Here is a 14,928-nt window from a genome sequence, read left to right on the forward strand (position 1 = left end):
CGATCACAAAACGCTAGGATTAAGTACAATGGCAAGGTAACCTTGGTTGGAATGCAGTGCCTTTTCTCCTGAATCCTGCGAGAATTGAACTATTCCTGCATTTTTGTGTGAAATTCGTGTGAAATTTAACACACGAGCAGACAGACAAACCAAGATGGGACCGGGCAGGCGGACGAGCAGCGTCTACACACGCGGATCGTGATCCGTGGCAACCCACCAGCAGGCATCCCTGCCGTCCGATCCACCCAGATCCGACGGCTCCCCGAAGCCCAGTTCATCCCCCGTCCCCCGCGCTTCCCTTCCGAAACCGTTTGAATCGAAGCGCCCAATCCCTCCAGTTCTCCACAAACCGCCCAAGTTTTCGCCCAAAGCCACGAAAATTCAAACCCCGCGCGCTAAGATTCCCCAAATCCCACCGCTACTTAAACCCACCCGATCCCCCAACAACACCGCACCAAGAATTCTCTCAGAAATCCCCGCGTTGTTTTCGAGCCCAGATCCCCGTCGCCGCCACCCCCTCCGCAGCCCCCCAACCCGATGGCCCGCACGAAGCAGACGGCGCGCAAGTCCACCGGCGGCAAGGCGCCGCGGAAGCAGCTGGCGACGAAGGCGGCGCGCAAGTCGGCCCCGGCGACCGGCGGCGTGAAGAAGCCGCACCGCTTCCGCCCGGGCACCGTCGCGCTCCGCGAGATCCGCAAGTACCAGAAGAGCACGGAGCTGCTCATCCGCAAGCTCCCCTTCCAGCGCCTGGTCCGCGAGATCGCGCAGGACTTCAAGACCGACCTCCGCTTCCAGTCCTCCGCCGTCGCCGCGCTGCAGGAGGCCGCGGAGGCCTACCTCGTCGGGCTCTTCGAGGACACCAACCTCTGCGCCATCCACGCCAAGCGCGTCACCATCATGCCCAAGGACATCCAGCTCGCCCGCCGCATCCGCGGGGAGCGCGCCTAGGCGCCTCGCTTGATTGCTACCACTAGTGCTAGGTGTTTAGGCTGCTGTCGTCGTGTTCTAGGTGTTGCGTTGTTCTTCAGTTATTTGCTTCCTGCTTTGTGTTGATGCTATCGATGGATTATAATTGTTAGTGGAGAAATGCAGTGGAAGTGATCTACTTTATCATCAATCTTCTAAGTTTGTTCTTCTGAATTGTCAATACTGATTTTTGTGTAGGGTCTCTGAATCCATGCTTGAAAATGGCCCATGTGCTTAAATGGTTGTTTGGATTTGGCTGAGGTTTTGATGCTGCTGTTCCAATTTTGAACAAATTGGTGAATGAAAAGATTGGATTTATTTACAAACGTTGTATGCAGTTAGGTCTGATGCTCTAGGGATCTAGTTCAAGAGAGACATGACATGGCATTGCTTCTGCTGTAAATGTAAGTTATGGACTGCAGTTCCCTATATCTTTGCTATGAGTTGGCAAATGGCAATGGTGGATGCAGTGTCTGTATTGGTTGAGTTTGCAATTGAAGTGATCTATTTGAACTCGATTTTCTGATTTGTACTCATGCTCAATTAAGTTTTGACTGATGACCTTTATGCAGGATTTTGGTTGGTTTGTACATGGTGTTCGAATGATCCATCAGTTTGATTCTGAGGCAGTGAGGCCATTGCTAATTCTGAATATGTGAGTTTGTCTGTTGAACAGCAGGATCAAGTGGTTCTTACAAATCAGAAAGTTGGGGATTTGTCTGCAGCAATTGCAAGTTTTGCATTTAAGTGATTCTGTGATCTGAAATCTGAACTTTGTAATATACATTAATCTAAAAGTAAACCTGTGGCGATCCTGTAAAAGTGAAACAGCAAGAGTCAGGTCTCCTTATTTGCCGAGACATCTCTGTGGTCTGTACTAGTACTATCTGTCATCTTTTGCTAAAACATATTCTAAGTGATAGCACGTTGTGTTCGTTTGGCTGTGACTGATGGCTAGTGCTGATTTGTTACGAGAGAACAATATTGCTGATTGATTGGTTGCTGGTGGCTGGTGCTGATTTAATATGAGAGAACAGTACTGCTGGCTGGTTGGTTGACAAGCCAAGCGAACACAGCTCATGGGCTGAATGATTCTGTGATCAGTCTATGGGCTGCAGAGCTTTGAGGGTGGATATGAATATATAGGAGCCACTAATTACTGCAGATGCTATGATCTTGTTTGCTGCTTCAGTGGCATGAATTCCGTCCCAGCTCACGTAGTTCTGTGGATCTCCTCAAGCTGCCGCAGTTACAGTTTGGCCATTCATTGCCTTGCTTGTTGCTGCAGTAAACATTTTGGTCAAAGTTGTAAGCTCCACCTCCGTATCCGCAGCAAGCCTTAGTCCCATACTTCAGCCCTGATAATGACAAGATCTATCAGGTGTATTGTTGGATATGAATATGAATCAAGTTTGGATATGAAAAAAATTGTTTCATGTCCTGATTAGATGCTGCAAAAATTATGAGACAGCTTACCATGAGTATCAGGATGTCGGAACAGCTCAAGTGTGACAGCATGCTTGTCAACATATACAATCGACGCGTCCTGCAGCTTCTTCCTGACCTCATCCAAACTGTTGTTCAGTAGTTCCATTGCAGTAGACTACTCCACTACTGTATGTTTTCATGCATTCAAATTCGTCCAAGTCATGGCTGCTATGTGGAAACCCCGTTAGGAATGCCGGGTAGCATCCGATTGGTGCCATGTTGAACACCATGAAGTCCTGGCTCCGACGTTATACAGATCCTGAAAAACAAATTGAGTAGGCCAAAGGCTTCGTTAAGTTAACTTACTCCCCAATTCTTATGATTAAGTTAACTTACTCCCAACTCTTCTAATCACTTCATTTTTTAAACTGTCTTTTTCACTACATTACCTATATTGTCCAGGAGATTTGGTTTGACAACTGAAGGTAGACTTTGCTTGACTGTTTCAACTCCAAGGGATCCTAGGTTTGAGGTGAGATCATTTTGGCCAATGTCCATTGTATAGCGAGCATGACCAAAGATATCAGGAGGGAGCTGGCCTGCAAAACATTCAGCAAGTGTCTCCTTCAGCAAGCCATATAATTTTGAAATCAGCAAGTATTTGCTGTTAAGTGGAATCATCAAAATTTAGCATTGCCAATTTGCCATGCCTATGATGCCATCTCTATAGGGGGTGAAAAAGATCACTGTCATGCAACAATCATGCCCTATCTCCTGCCGACACATGCTTAGATCTGAACCTGTGGCTATCTATCGCTTCCCTGCACCTATCCCGTCAGAAGTTCAGAGCTCGTTCTCTGAAATTTTCGGCTACCTGATTGCAAGTGACAGAATGCTTAAGCTTTTTGTCATACCACTGTTGCCGTTGGAGCCGATCACTCTGTCCTTGAACTCCTCCATCTGGTTGATCTGGATGCCCAGGGAGAAGGGGCTGGTCCCGGCGTTGCACTGCCCAGCAAGGCCGCCCACGGGCTTCGTCCGCCGCCGCCGCCGGTACGCCGAGCTCGTGGGGCACAAGAGAAGAAATCTCATGGGGTCCACGATGGAGACGTCCGCGCGACCGCGCGCGCCGCGCCAGCCAGAGTGAGCTCGAGCGCACGGCTTCTCGCTCGGATCGGACGCGCGGCATGTTGCGTGAGAAACTGCACGTCACTGGGAAGACAGATACTGGATACCACCAGAGCGTAACAAAAACGTTATCCTAACTCAGGAACCGTCCGGGACAGCGAATCTGCGAAAAATTCAGTCGCCTCGTCCGTCGCTCTAGAGCTTTACAAGGCGAGGGAGACGCTTGACAGCGGACGCAAAGATGTGCGAGGAAGATACTGCGAAAATGAACTCGATAACCAACCCAAAAACTCGGAATCATCATTCACATTCAGCAATCATCCTGTTGTACTTTAGGCAAAGAAAACGATTCAGAAACGAGACAGATAGTGGAAAAAGAAAGAAATAAAAACACCAAACAGATTTAGGGATACAACATACAAACCATGTCGCTCGGTTCGAAAAGCTAGCGGCAGCTAACACGTAGATTTAAGTAGAAGGCATGCGGTTTGCATAGTAGGATGGTTGCCAGCGTAGGGCAGGGCTGTACATGGATGTGGTATACATATACGAGTTCGTGAGGTGTCTGGGTAGTATGTGGTTCCAATCAGGACGGCGACGAGAGCAGGCGCTGGATGACTTTGTCAGGGTCATTGTCGTGGATCGCCAGCAGCACGGGAACGTTTGGCGATGTGAAGCCCATCTCGTGGAGGATGTTGTACGATTTCACGAACTCCTTCACCTGGGTACACAAGAGAGAGGTGAGTCAGTTTGATGGGCATGCAGCAACAGCAAAAGAAAATAGCCCGTTAAATGAACAAACAGAAAAATCGGCACACATAAAGCAAACTAATTACCAGGGTTTATCTCGGCTTAAACTATTTTACATGTCACATTATTTCGTTTGGCCATCTACTCCCACTTAAGCGCAATTACCAAAATGAAACGTTAACGATTATCTGCAAACAGAAAAAATTTCTTCAATGCAGAAAATCGGCTTTGCGGTAGAAGGCATACGCTTCTTCTCAATTCTCATACCTAACAGGGGAAAATCAGCCTGTACGTTCCGTGTTTATTATTTTTGTAGTGCAAATTTGCTCAAGTGCTAACCAGAAATTTTCTGAGCTGTACATGTCAAAAACATGCTCAGCATATCAAGTTCTACAAGAACATTATTATTGATGTGAGCAATACTGGTGAATGACAGTTGATAATCATGGACAATGAATGAGCAACATAAACCCCCAAAAGACTAAAAGAACAAAGCTGATTACAAATCTGCTCATAATAATATTTCAGTGGTTTATCTCTTTAAACATCCAAGTAAAAAAATAAGATTAGCAGGACAGGAAGGCAATCATAGTCTTGGTACAAAAATAGATAGCACATGAAACATGAACAGGTGGATTTAATAACTCGCAGATTCGAATAGAGATAAGATATACATAGTTATTGTCATTAAACAAACTTGAGCTATCAGAGAGCCACTTTTTCAATGATTAATGGTGCTGAAATAAATATTAAGAAAAATACAACAGGAGGAAAATAACATGCCTTTGCTGGATTATCTCCATAATTCAACACGGCAAATGAGACAGCTTCACGCCCAAGCCCCATGGCGACATACTTGTCCACAACTGGATCCCCTGACCCTGAAGATGCTGGTCTAGCCTGCAAAAGGAAAATGGGAATGTCAGTTATTCAGCCAATACAACTTGTATTAAACATCTGCTTGGCATGCACAATCCATAATACAACCCTGAGGCGAGGACGCTAAAATGAAATCGCAAGATTGTAATATCAAATTTTCCCTAAGATGTCAGGCACAACAGGAATAAAAAAAAGAACAGAATCAAAGTAATGCAGCTTAATATAAACTGTGCCTAAATCACGTGGCTCATCACTCCCTGGATTTAACGTTAAATGTTCAGGCAGACCAGGTTGAATGTTCACATACGTGATTTACTGATCTGTAATATCAATTTATTGTTGCTTCAAGGAGCAAGTTAATAGCTTCTAGTCTTTCAATTAACAACATACAACAAACCAATCCATCAACAACATTGACAGGGCGGAGGAATGGTGGGAGGGCAAAGTTTAGTAAATAACAGTGGACATTAGTTACATAAGGAAAGCTTGCAGTTAAGCCAATAGTAATAACCAAAACAAGTCCATCAACAACTTAAGACCCTTTTTCAGATAGGAACCAGAAGAAACTTTATCTGATGGTAACCATGTAAAGATTACTGATATATGAAAGAAAGTAGGAGGTATGTAACTTGCCTGCTGCTGTGGCACAGGCAGTGGTGCCTGTCTTTCTACCACAAACTTACTCCAGTTGGGGTTCTCCTTCTCTGCCTCAGCAAGAATCCTTCTCTCATACTCAAAATCAAAGTTGAAGGTGCTACGAGGAATTTCTACCATCTGTGGTGGCAATTGAGGCTGAAAAGGTAACACTAATTAGAAAATCATGAATTATCAAATCATCGTGTGAACGAGGAAAGCGCGAATAGCACACACCTAATGTCACATAACAAACTAGGTTTGCTTAATAAATGAACAGAACCTTGAAGAATGACAATGTGCATATCTAGGAACAGAAAAAAAAAACTAGATAGGCCCCATATACAGTATGAAACTTTGATGGAACCCACACAGTATGAATTGAATCCCCGTACATTTCAACTTAGTTGAGTACAACCTACAATGCTTTTAACAACAAGATTATAAAACCAACTAATAGCTATGGCTGCACAAAAATAGTAAAAATCGTCAGCTACTTTTCTAGTGAAAACAGAAATATCAGCACAAATATCAGTTCATTGTATTGGTTGACATTTCCATCCTAATTGTTCGCTCATCAAGGAATAAGCTGCATTTGCTATCGACAAAGGGCTAGCAGAGAGGGTTATTGTCTTGCAGAAAGAGTTAGCATGTACATCAAGAAATAGATAAACTAGTAAGGTTTGTTAATGGTACTCAGATCAATGAGATAAAGAAGATAGTCACTTGACAGCTAAAGGTGACTCGCAACAAATCAATAATAACAAACCATTCAATTACTGTAAATTCCCTGCCATGGAATGCCTCAATACAGACAAAAATTAACAGACAAAATTGGATCGTTTATTATAGAAACACATATCTTGTTCGATATCAACAGTTGAAAACTTCCATATTTACATATGAATTAACAGGATGCCAACATTTGTCTAACAGCTAGGCAAACATTCAATCTCACTGGAGCAAATTTAGCTAGGCAAACATTCAATCTCACTGGAGCAAATTTTTGTATCTGAGAACAGATTAGTAGCTCCTGAGAATACAGAAAAATGTAATCCAGTAATAGATTAAACTACTCACAGGAGGGGTAATGCGGAATTCAGGCTTTATTGCAACGTGTATGCCCACTTCTGCACAATAAGAAAACAGTATTATTAGAAAACAAACTGTTATTAAGAACAAGAAAACAGAACACACTAGTAAACAGTTTATTCATTTTTTGCAAGATGGGAACAGTAATATATAGAAACACAATTACCAAGGTTACCAACTACTAGGTTATGTCAAGGAATTACAATACATCCATGTGCCTAGGCAAGTAAATAACACGATCCCACTCTCAATATTACAGCACCATTTCATAAGCATTTGGCACCTGATGTTGTTGCACTCCTTGCCAGTTCTAAGCTGAACATGTAGAATATGCAAACACATACAAAGACAACACACGCAAACACCTACAAGTCCATACAGCATCATGAATTCATGATCGTAACAAATTCATGCCTTAGTGTGCACCTAAGTTACAATAGTGACACAACCGAACCAAGCTCTGTCACAACACAAATCTAACATGCAATTCAATATAGCTCATATATCATTTGGATTTGGATGGCATTCAACCTCCCAGCAGTCCCTAGGAAGTAATCCAACTTGGAGATAGTTAAAGATGGACAAAGGCAAGTGCTACAGTTAGCCAGTTTCAAGGCTAGATTTTATCAGTTCCCAGTTCCCACATGTCGGTCCCTACCAATTAGAACCCAAACCAACAAGAGATCCGCTGACCTAACGCCCCAGAAACCATTCAATTCAGTTGGCAGACTATTCACCACGCTGCATTCGACCGAGCACATAGCGTGCATCTTCCGCTACGGGAAGAATACGAACCAACAGTGGAATAAATCGGATACGCGTACGAAGTGGGAAAGGGGGGAGAAATAGAATTACTCGAGGAGGAGGTGGAGGTTGGAGCGAGCGGCGTCACGATGGGGGCCGAGGACCCGGAGCTGCCCCCGGGGCCATGGTGGTAGGGCGCGGCCCGCGGCGAGGCGGTCCCGGCCCCTCCCCCGCCGTGGGAGGGCTGGCCGACGCGCGGGTAGAGCGACGGGCCGCCGCCGGCGCCGGGCGCGGCCCCCGGGGGCGCACCGTAGGATCCCGAGCCCGGGCGGCCCCGGAATTCGTACTCCATCTCGGCCGCTGGAGCAGGCGTGGGAGTGGGAGCGCGCTCCGGCGAGAGCGAGGTCGGATCACGCGGTTCGGGTGGAAAAACTCGGAGAGGAGGACGCCGACGCGGAGCCGTGTTGTGGTGGCGAAGGAGGCGAGACGGCCGGCCGGGCTCGCGAACGCGACGAAGCAATCCAGCTGCTTGGGCCGCTCTGGCTACCAGGCAGGCCCTCTCGCTCGATCCAGCAGTAGCGATCCAGCTATTGGGTCTCGCGGGCCGCTTTGCCTGCCAGGCCCTCGGCATGAGTGGGCTTTGGTGATGTGCGGACGGCCCGCTTTTGAGACGGACCGGGCCCGCTTTAAAATAACAGTAGCAGCAGTAATCGGCCATTGGGTTTGGTTCCCAGATAACAATAGCGGCAAGATCCGCCGCCGTCTTTCCTTAAACTAGCACCCCACAGGCCGCCGGCGCCGGGGCCAGGTCAGCCGGGCCCGGCGCGTCGCCACCAGCACCCGCGGCCGCCGTCGCGTCGCGTCCGGGGCAGCAGCGTCGCGACAGCGCCCGCCTTTTCCGATTAAATTCCCGCCCCGACGCCTCCCGCCCTTGTCCGTTGCGGTGGCCGCTGCTGCCGGCCGGCTCTCGCCTCGTCGTCCGCTACCGCCCCCCGCACCGCGGCTCGGCATCTCCAGGGATCCGCTCCGCTGCGGCTCGCGTCGGCTGGTGGTGCCGACGACGGCGACGGCGATCGACGCGGCTGGCTCGGCCCTGGCGCCCGCCAGGCTTGGTTTTTCCGCTGTCCCGGGGCGCGCGTCGGCCGCTGTGGATACGGGGGTGGCAGACTGGCAGTTGGGATTGGTCACTGGGCTCGGGGTGGGGTTTTACTCAGTCGGATCGCATCAGCTTAGAAATTGACCCGAGTTGATGGTCACGAGCAGTGGCAGCAGGTTTAAAAATCCTGTGGTGGCAAAAGGCTTGTGATTTGGAGTTTAGCCCTACCCTACTTAATCGCCGTTAACTTTTTTGTTATTGCTACTCACTGACAAGTCGGATTGATCAAGAACTTGGTGCTTGTGCAGCGCTCTTTCTAATCTGAATAATCTTACAACCCATCAGACTCATAAAAAGGAGATGAATTCTGCATTCGAAACGCTTGCTTGAGCACACTGGTTTGTACTGTGAATCCTAACTGAGCCGGGTTTATCTTTTCTTTTCCCCCTGCCCAGTTCGAGCGTCAACGTAACGTGCCCGGCAGACAAGTCTTGGGAATACTAGCGACAGGGAAGATCCAAACGTGGCTGGCCCAGGGTTCAATTTTTCGTCGGAAACCGGTTTTCCGGTACTGGCCGGTAACGAAAAATTTCCGGAATTCTGGAATTTTCCGGATTTTCCGATCGGAAAACGATTCGAAATTCAAATTTCGGTTTTCGACATTTTCCGATCGGATTTCGGTGTTTTCCGACCGAAAAATATTGTTGGTGATCGGAAATTGTAAAATCAGTGAGGAAAAATTAAAAATTTTACAGCACTTCGTCTAATTTTGCATATATATAACAGTTCACAAAGCATAATAAATATTTCACACACCAAATATTAATAGGATTCACCTAAAACATGTATGTCCAATTGTCCATACAAGACACACAATCTAAATCCAATATAATGCAATACCAAGTCCATTGTCCTAGTCATACAAGCCATAGATTCATTGCAATAATACAATACCAAGTCCATTGTCCAAGTTATACAAGCTGATCATATATAGGACATGTTTTGCTAAATAAACCCAACATGTGTAATAGTCATGTGAGGAATATATTATTTTTACGGAATCTATGTGTGTTTAGTAATGTGAGGGATACTTATTAAGAGTTTATATTTTTATTTCATATACGGATCTATATGTGTTTAGTCATGTGAGGGATATATTATTTTTACGGAATTTGAATGGATATTTCGTGTTTAAATTATATATACATGTGTAATAGTTCCTTTGCAATACCATATATACCAAAATATTTTTTTACATTGCTAAAACAATGTTTTCCGACCGGAAAGCACCGAAATCCGACCGGAAAGCAACGAAATCCGGTCGGAAAATCCGGTTTTCATTTTTTTATGAATTTTTTTGAATTTTTAAATTTTGAAACCGAAAATTTCGTAATTTCGCCGGAAAATAGTTTCCGGGTAGTACCGGAAACGGAAATTTTTTCCGAAATCCGGATTTTCCGGTCGGAAAATTTTTCCCTGGGCTGGCCACGTCAGTTCTAAACTATACCACTACATGATGGCAGCATCCTCCTAATTTTTTTATTAGCGGAGCAAAAAGCAAAAATTTGTCCTTTCCGCAAGCACGAAAAGAAAAAAGAGTAGCTAGTGCATCTCACCAAACATCCCTGCTGTGCGATGGCCCATTTCGTCTCGGGGTTTCGGCAATGGACAAGACTGGACATGCTTTGGGTCTGTTCCTTCTCTCCTGGGCAGCCAATCATTCTGAAAAATTGTGGTTGTCTGAATAAAACATGCTATGTGACTCATCGCTTCGTACTCCCCGTTCTGTCTTGATCTCTACAGAGTGCCGATTCCTCGTTGTAGACTTTTGGCCGTTTCAGTTCATACGGTCGTAGTACTCCCTCCTTCCCCGTTTATAAGGCATGGTAGAACATGACACGGTCTTCTAAACAACACTTTGACCATTTATTTATCATATATTATATCACTTTTGATTATAAATTTATAATCATTGTAAAATATATTTGATTATGAATCCAATCATATGAAATTTGCATTATAAAAATAAAAATTTAATAGTCAAATTATTGGTCAAAGATGACAAGGTTTGAATCTTGATATACGTGTATGCCTTATAAACAGGGAAGGAGGGAGTATTAGATTTTTTTTGTAAAACCATTGGGTTGTATTTTTTTTTGTAAAACCATTGGGTTGTATTTGGTACAACTTTTAATTCGCTCCCTTCCCAGAAAAGTCATGTAACTTGCTTGTGCTGAAACTCATGCTTGGAGAAAGGAGTATAATGCAAGAAATTTCGCATGAAAACCATGAATTCATGGTGTTCCTCATGGTATGCGCATGATTTTTGCCATGGTTAAAATATACCAAATAACACCATAGGGTGTGCACTAGATTTCACTAGCAAGCACTAGGAGAATACTAAATAAACACTAGGAGTGATAGTTATGGTGAGGTCCCAATCAGCTTATAACCATGTAATTCACAGCTTCAGGTTGTTTAGGACTAGACACTAGAGTACTTTGGTTTGGTGACCCCACGCGCAAAAACTTCGCCAAATCACGTGTTGGTAAAGCTCAACCAAACGTACCCTTGATCCGTTACTCATAACACCACTAGGGTGTATACGTGTGAGCAGGGGTCCGTTTAGTGTGGCTCCACCGATAGCTCCTACCAGAGCCGCACCAAACGGTCGTGCGGGTGGAGCGCTCCTGCACGGTGCACTGGGAGAGCCAGAGCTCTTTTGTTGGGTACTCCGGCGGAGCCAGAAAATGTGACCTCGCCTGCTCCAGGTCAGCCTCCTAGGGAGCCCTCTCAAACGGGCTCTAGATGTAGGTCCACAAGATGACAAACACAAATTAGATCCATATATAACTGGAATAGACTACTACTATCGGTGACATATCAGACAACTCAACATCATTTTATTTATTTATTTATTTATTTTAAATAAAATGATGAGCTCTTTCAAATTACCATAAAATTGTGCAAAAAGGAAAATTTTTAAATAAAATCTAGCATCATATTTTTACAAATATGTGACGGTTTAAAAGACATCTATCAAAACTTACATAAATGGCAAGTGATAAAAATCTATTATTTGATTAGTCTTGCAAAATTTGACATTGTTAACTGTTTCTATGAAAATAGTGAGATGATGAAAGCAGTTTCATCATTAGTTGCTGAAATTAAGTTTACATGAACAAAGGCTAAGCTTTTCAACCTAATACTGAAATGAGTTTTTCAATTGGAAATACTGAAAATTTGACACTACTTTATTTAATAGAAAACTTGAAATCACCTGCCCTAAAGCATATCGGTCTCTTCATATTTCCATCACTATAAAAAAATATTATTTCGATAGGCGCCACAATTCTCAATACTTCTTATTGGCATGTTATTATTTTTCTTAAACCTTGAAATCTACACGTCACATTCATACGGAGCGGCTCACTACCAAAGTACAAAAACAAATTTGGAAGGAAATGAAGAAGTTAACAAAAGTGATGAGCTGCCAATCATTCATGCCATCTCCACAGTGCATGGACCCATCTTGCCCCAGATGTCATTTGCACCGTAGTTACCCTACTGGTGTAACACTCAGGTGTTAATCCACTACTTAATTAAATTAATCACGGTCATTAGTTTCAAACCGCGCGACAAAGCACCAAAAATTATTTCTGTCAGCCTGGGCCAGTTCAGCCTGGACCGGTCTGACCGGTATGGGCGACCGGTCTGACCAGTCTAACCCGAGCTAGTGGTTTTGGGCCCACAACATTTAAATCACTCTCTCTCTTCTCACTCACCCTCCCCGTGCTCAGCTCGAGCTCAGGCTCTCCCCCTCTCATTTTTCACCCCAAACCCTAGGACCCAAATCCATCCATCCTCCATTGATCCAAGGCACAAAGGAGCTTCAATTGGGTGGGGAATCATCTTCTCTGCGTGCTTTCTCCCTGGTTGGCTTGGATTCAAGCTCTTGGTGAAAGGACCCAAGGTAAATAATATAGGGGTTGGGATTGATCTCTTGTTCTAGGGGGATTTGGGTGGTTCCCTTTGGTCATGAACCTCCACTTGCATTCTAAGCTAGAGCCTAGATAGAACTTATGCTGTGGAATCAAGTCCTTGTGGGGAAAAAGGGCCCATTCAAGGTAATTTAGGGGTTTGGATCGATCTCTTGTACTAGATGGTTTTAGGTGATTTCCTCTGGTCAAAAGCATCCACATGAACTCCTGAACTAGATCCTAGAGGGTGTTTGGAGTTGGTGGACGATTTTTGCCGCGCCAAGGATTCTAGGTTCTGATCTGGGAGGGACCGGTCTGATCGGTGTCACGGTAGGTTCAGTAGGACCGGTCTGACCGGTCTGATGAACCGGTCTGACCGGTGGGGTGTTGGCTGAGAAGGTGAAAGTCGGGGTAGTTAGTACAATTGGTTAGAAATTATTTTTGGCTATTAGTTACTTAGAATTTTTATAACTCATGCATGCATTCTCATGTCATATGCATATGCACACGTGTAGCAGCCGCGGCGGAGGAGGTCGTGTACGAGGTGGTTGCGGAGCCACAGGAGCCGCAGGGGCCAGCCCCGCAGGAGGAGGTTCGCGGGGAGTCGGCCCAAGGCCCAACTCATCCTAGTGTTGAGCAGCAGACGCAAGGCAAGCCCCGGTACAACTCCTATTATTTCAAATTATAACACCTATTTATGTCTCTACTACTTGTGCATTAGGTTTAGGAATTTCTTGGAACCCTAACTGCATGATTCCTAGGTTTCCTCGAGTTTATACTAGTATGTATAGGACGATAGAAGTGCTATGCTAAACAGTTCCCGGTAGAAGACGAGTGACCTCTTACCACTTGCGAGATATAGGAGGGTTAAAAGTCGAGTAATTTCCGGTTACTCGCGAGATACAGGGTATAGTCATATTCCATTACATGAGTTGTGAAATTGATACGCAATGAATGGAGAATTGAGACCGGACGGGGAATGATGATGTATAGGTATGGTAGCAGGACAGGGTTCCTGGGTGTCTTAGTCCCGTATGTGTCAGTTAAGGACCGAGCCGTTGTTGGCCTTGCTGATCATGTTTGAACTATACTAACCGCATACCGGGAGTAGGAGGTAGTCGAAACCGGTAAGCCTAGTACTGCCTCGCTTCGAAAGTACAGAACTGCATCACCACCCCGTAGAGCGAGTCGAGTAGTCGCGGAGAAACGGAATGCATATGTTTACTTTTGGTGGTCTCACGTTGAGCTCGGCTGACTATATGAAGGTGGGGTGGTTCTGTAGTTCGAGGTGGGGAGGGGAAGGGTTGGTGCGTGTGGTCCGACGGGGCTTTTACGTGCCGTGTTGGTTAGGTCCACCTTGCAAGGTTAAATCGGATCGATTCGCCGTCAGTCGCTCTCGGATATGAGCACCTTGATCACCGAGTCGCAGCGTAGTGCGAGTAGGGATGATAAGTGATTAATATCAGGTTTCTCTATATTGATTTTTTATACCTGTTGCTCCACCATGTTTGCTATAGTTAGTTTATGCTAATGATAGATCATGGTTAGATTATATATATACAATCTGGGCTAAAATCATGAAAGTAAGGACTTACTTTAGCCGCGGTTTCTGCAAAATAACCACCAGCCAAAAGCTTTGCATGTCTAGTTATGTGGGCTAAGTTATACCCACTGGTCGGGTAAGCCTTGCTGAGTATTAGAATACTCAGGGTTTGTTGCCACATTATTATTACAGGACACCCGGACGTCGACTTCTGCCCCCTGTTGTGTCAAGTTCATCCGCCGGGATGCAGAGGGGTGGCAGGTCGAGGAGCGGGACCCTTAGGTTAGGGCGCTGTCGAGTTGTACACTTGTGGGCTGAGTGTGCAGCCCTTCTGTTTTGCGTAGACTAGTCTGACCGGTCCGTGGGACCGGACTGACCGGTGGAGTTGGCAGCGTGGTGCCGACCGGTTGGGTGAACCGGTCCGACCGGTTGGGGTGGATCAGAACTGATGTAAGCTAGAGTAGTTGTAGGATCTTTGTATTCGACTTCAGTCATGTCTATGTAAGTGTTAATCTTGTAAATTATTTATGTATTTGAACTTGGTTTATAAAACTAAATGTTTCGTGTCGCGAACACTCTTGTGTTTTCAAGTATTGAGTCGTGCTTGTACCATCTGCGACCACCTTCATGTGGGACTACTGGTGTTGTTTCGATCGGGCCGTGGGTTGAGAAAGGATCGTCAAATTAAG

The 14,928-nt window shown here is 45.3% G+C and overlaps 2 protein-coding genes and 1 pseudogene across 2 annotated transcripts; 1 reads left to right on the forward strand and 2 right to left on the reverse strand.

Annotated features, from left to right (window-relative positions):
* The first annotated feature begins 325 nt into the window (after positions 1-325).
* On the forward strand, positions 326-1,147 carry LOC120670560 (histone H3.2). Its single transcript, XM_039950698.1, has one exon. The coding sequence runs from the start codon at positions 538-540 to the stop codon at positions 946-948; it is 411 nt and encodes a 136-aa protein (XP_039806632.1). The 5' UTR covers positions 326-537; the 3' UTR covers positions 949-1,147.
* On the reverse strand, positions 1,029-3,684 carry LOC120670558 (annotated as a pseudogene).
* Positions 3,685-3,808: 124 nt separating this feature from the next.
* Positions 3,809-8,110, reverse strand: LOC120670559. The gene is made up of 5 exons (XM_039950695.1): positions 7,732-8,110; positions 6,865-6,914; positions 5,785-5,943; positions 5,056-5,172; positions 3,809-4,243 (listed from the first exon to the last, which is right to left on the reverse strand). The coding sequence occupies exons 1-5, from the start codon at positions 7,970-7,972 to the stop codon at positions 4,109-4,111; spliced, it is 702 nt and encodes a 233-aa protein (XP_039806629.1). The 5' UTR covers positions 7,973-8,110; the 3' UTR covers positions 3,809-4,108.
* Between the last annotated feature and the right edge of the window lie 6,818 nt (positions 8,111-14,928).

This window comes from Panicum virgatum, chromosome 4N, assembly GCF_016808335.1.
Source record: "Panicum virgatum strain AP13 chromosome 4N, P.virgatum_v5, whole genome shotgun sequence".
Classification (NCBI taxonomy): Eukaryota; Viridiplantae; Streptophyta; class Magnoliopsida; order Poales; family Poaceae; genus Panicum; species Panicum virgatum.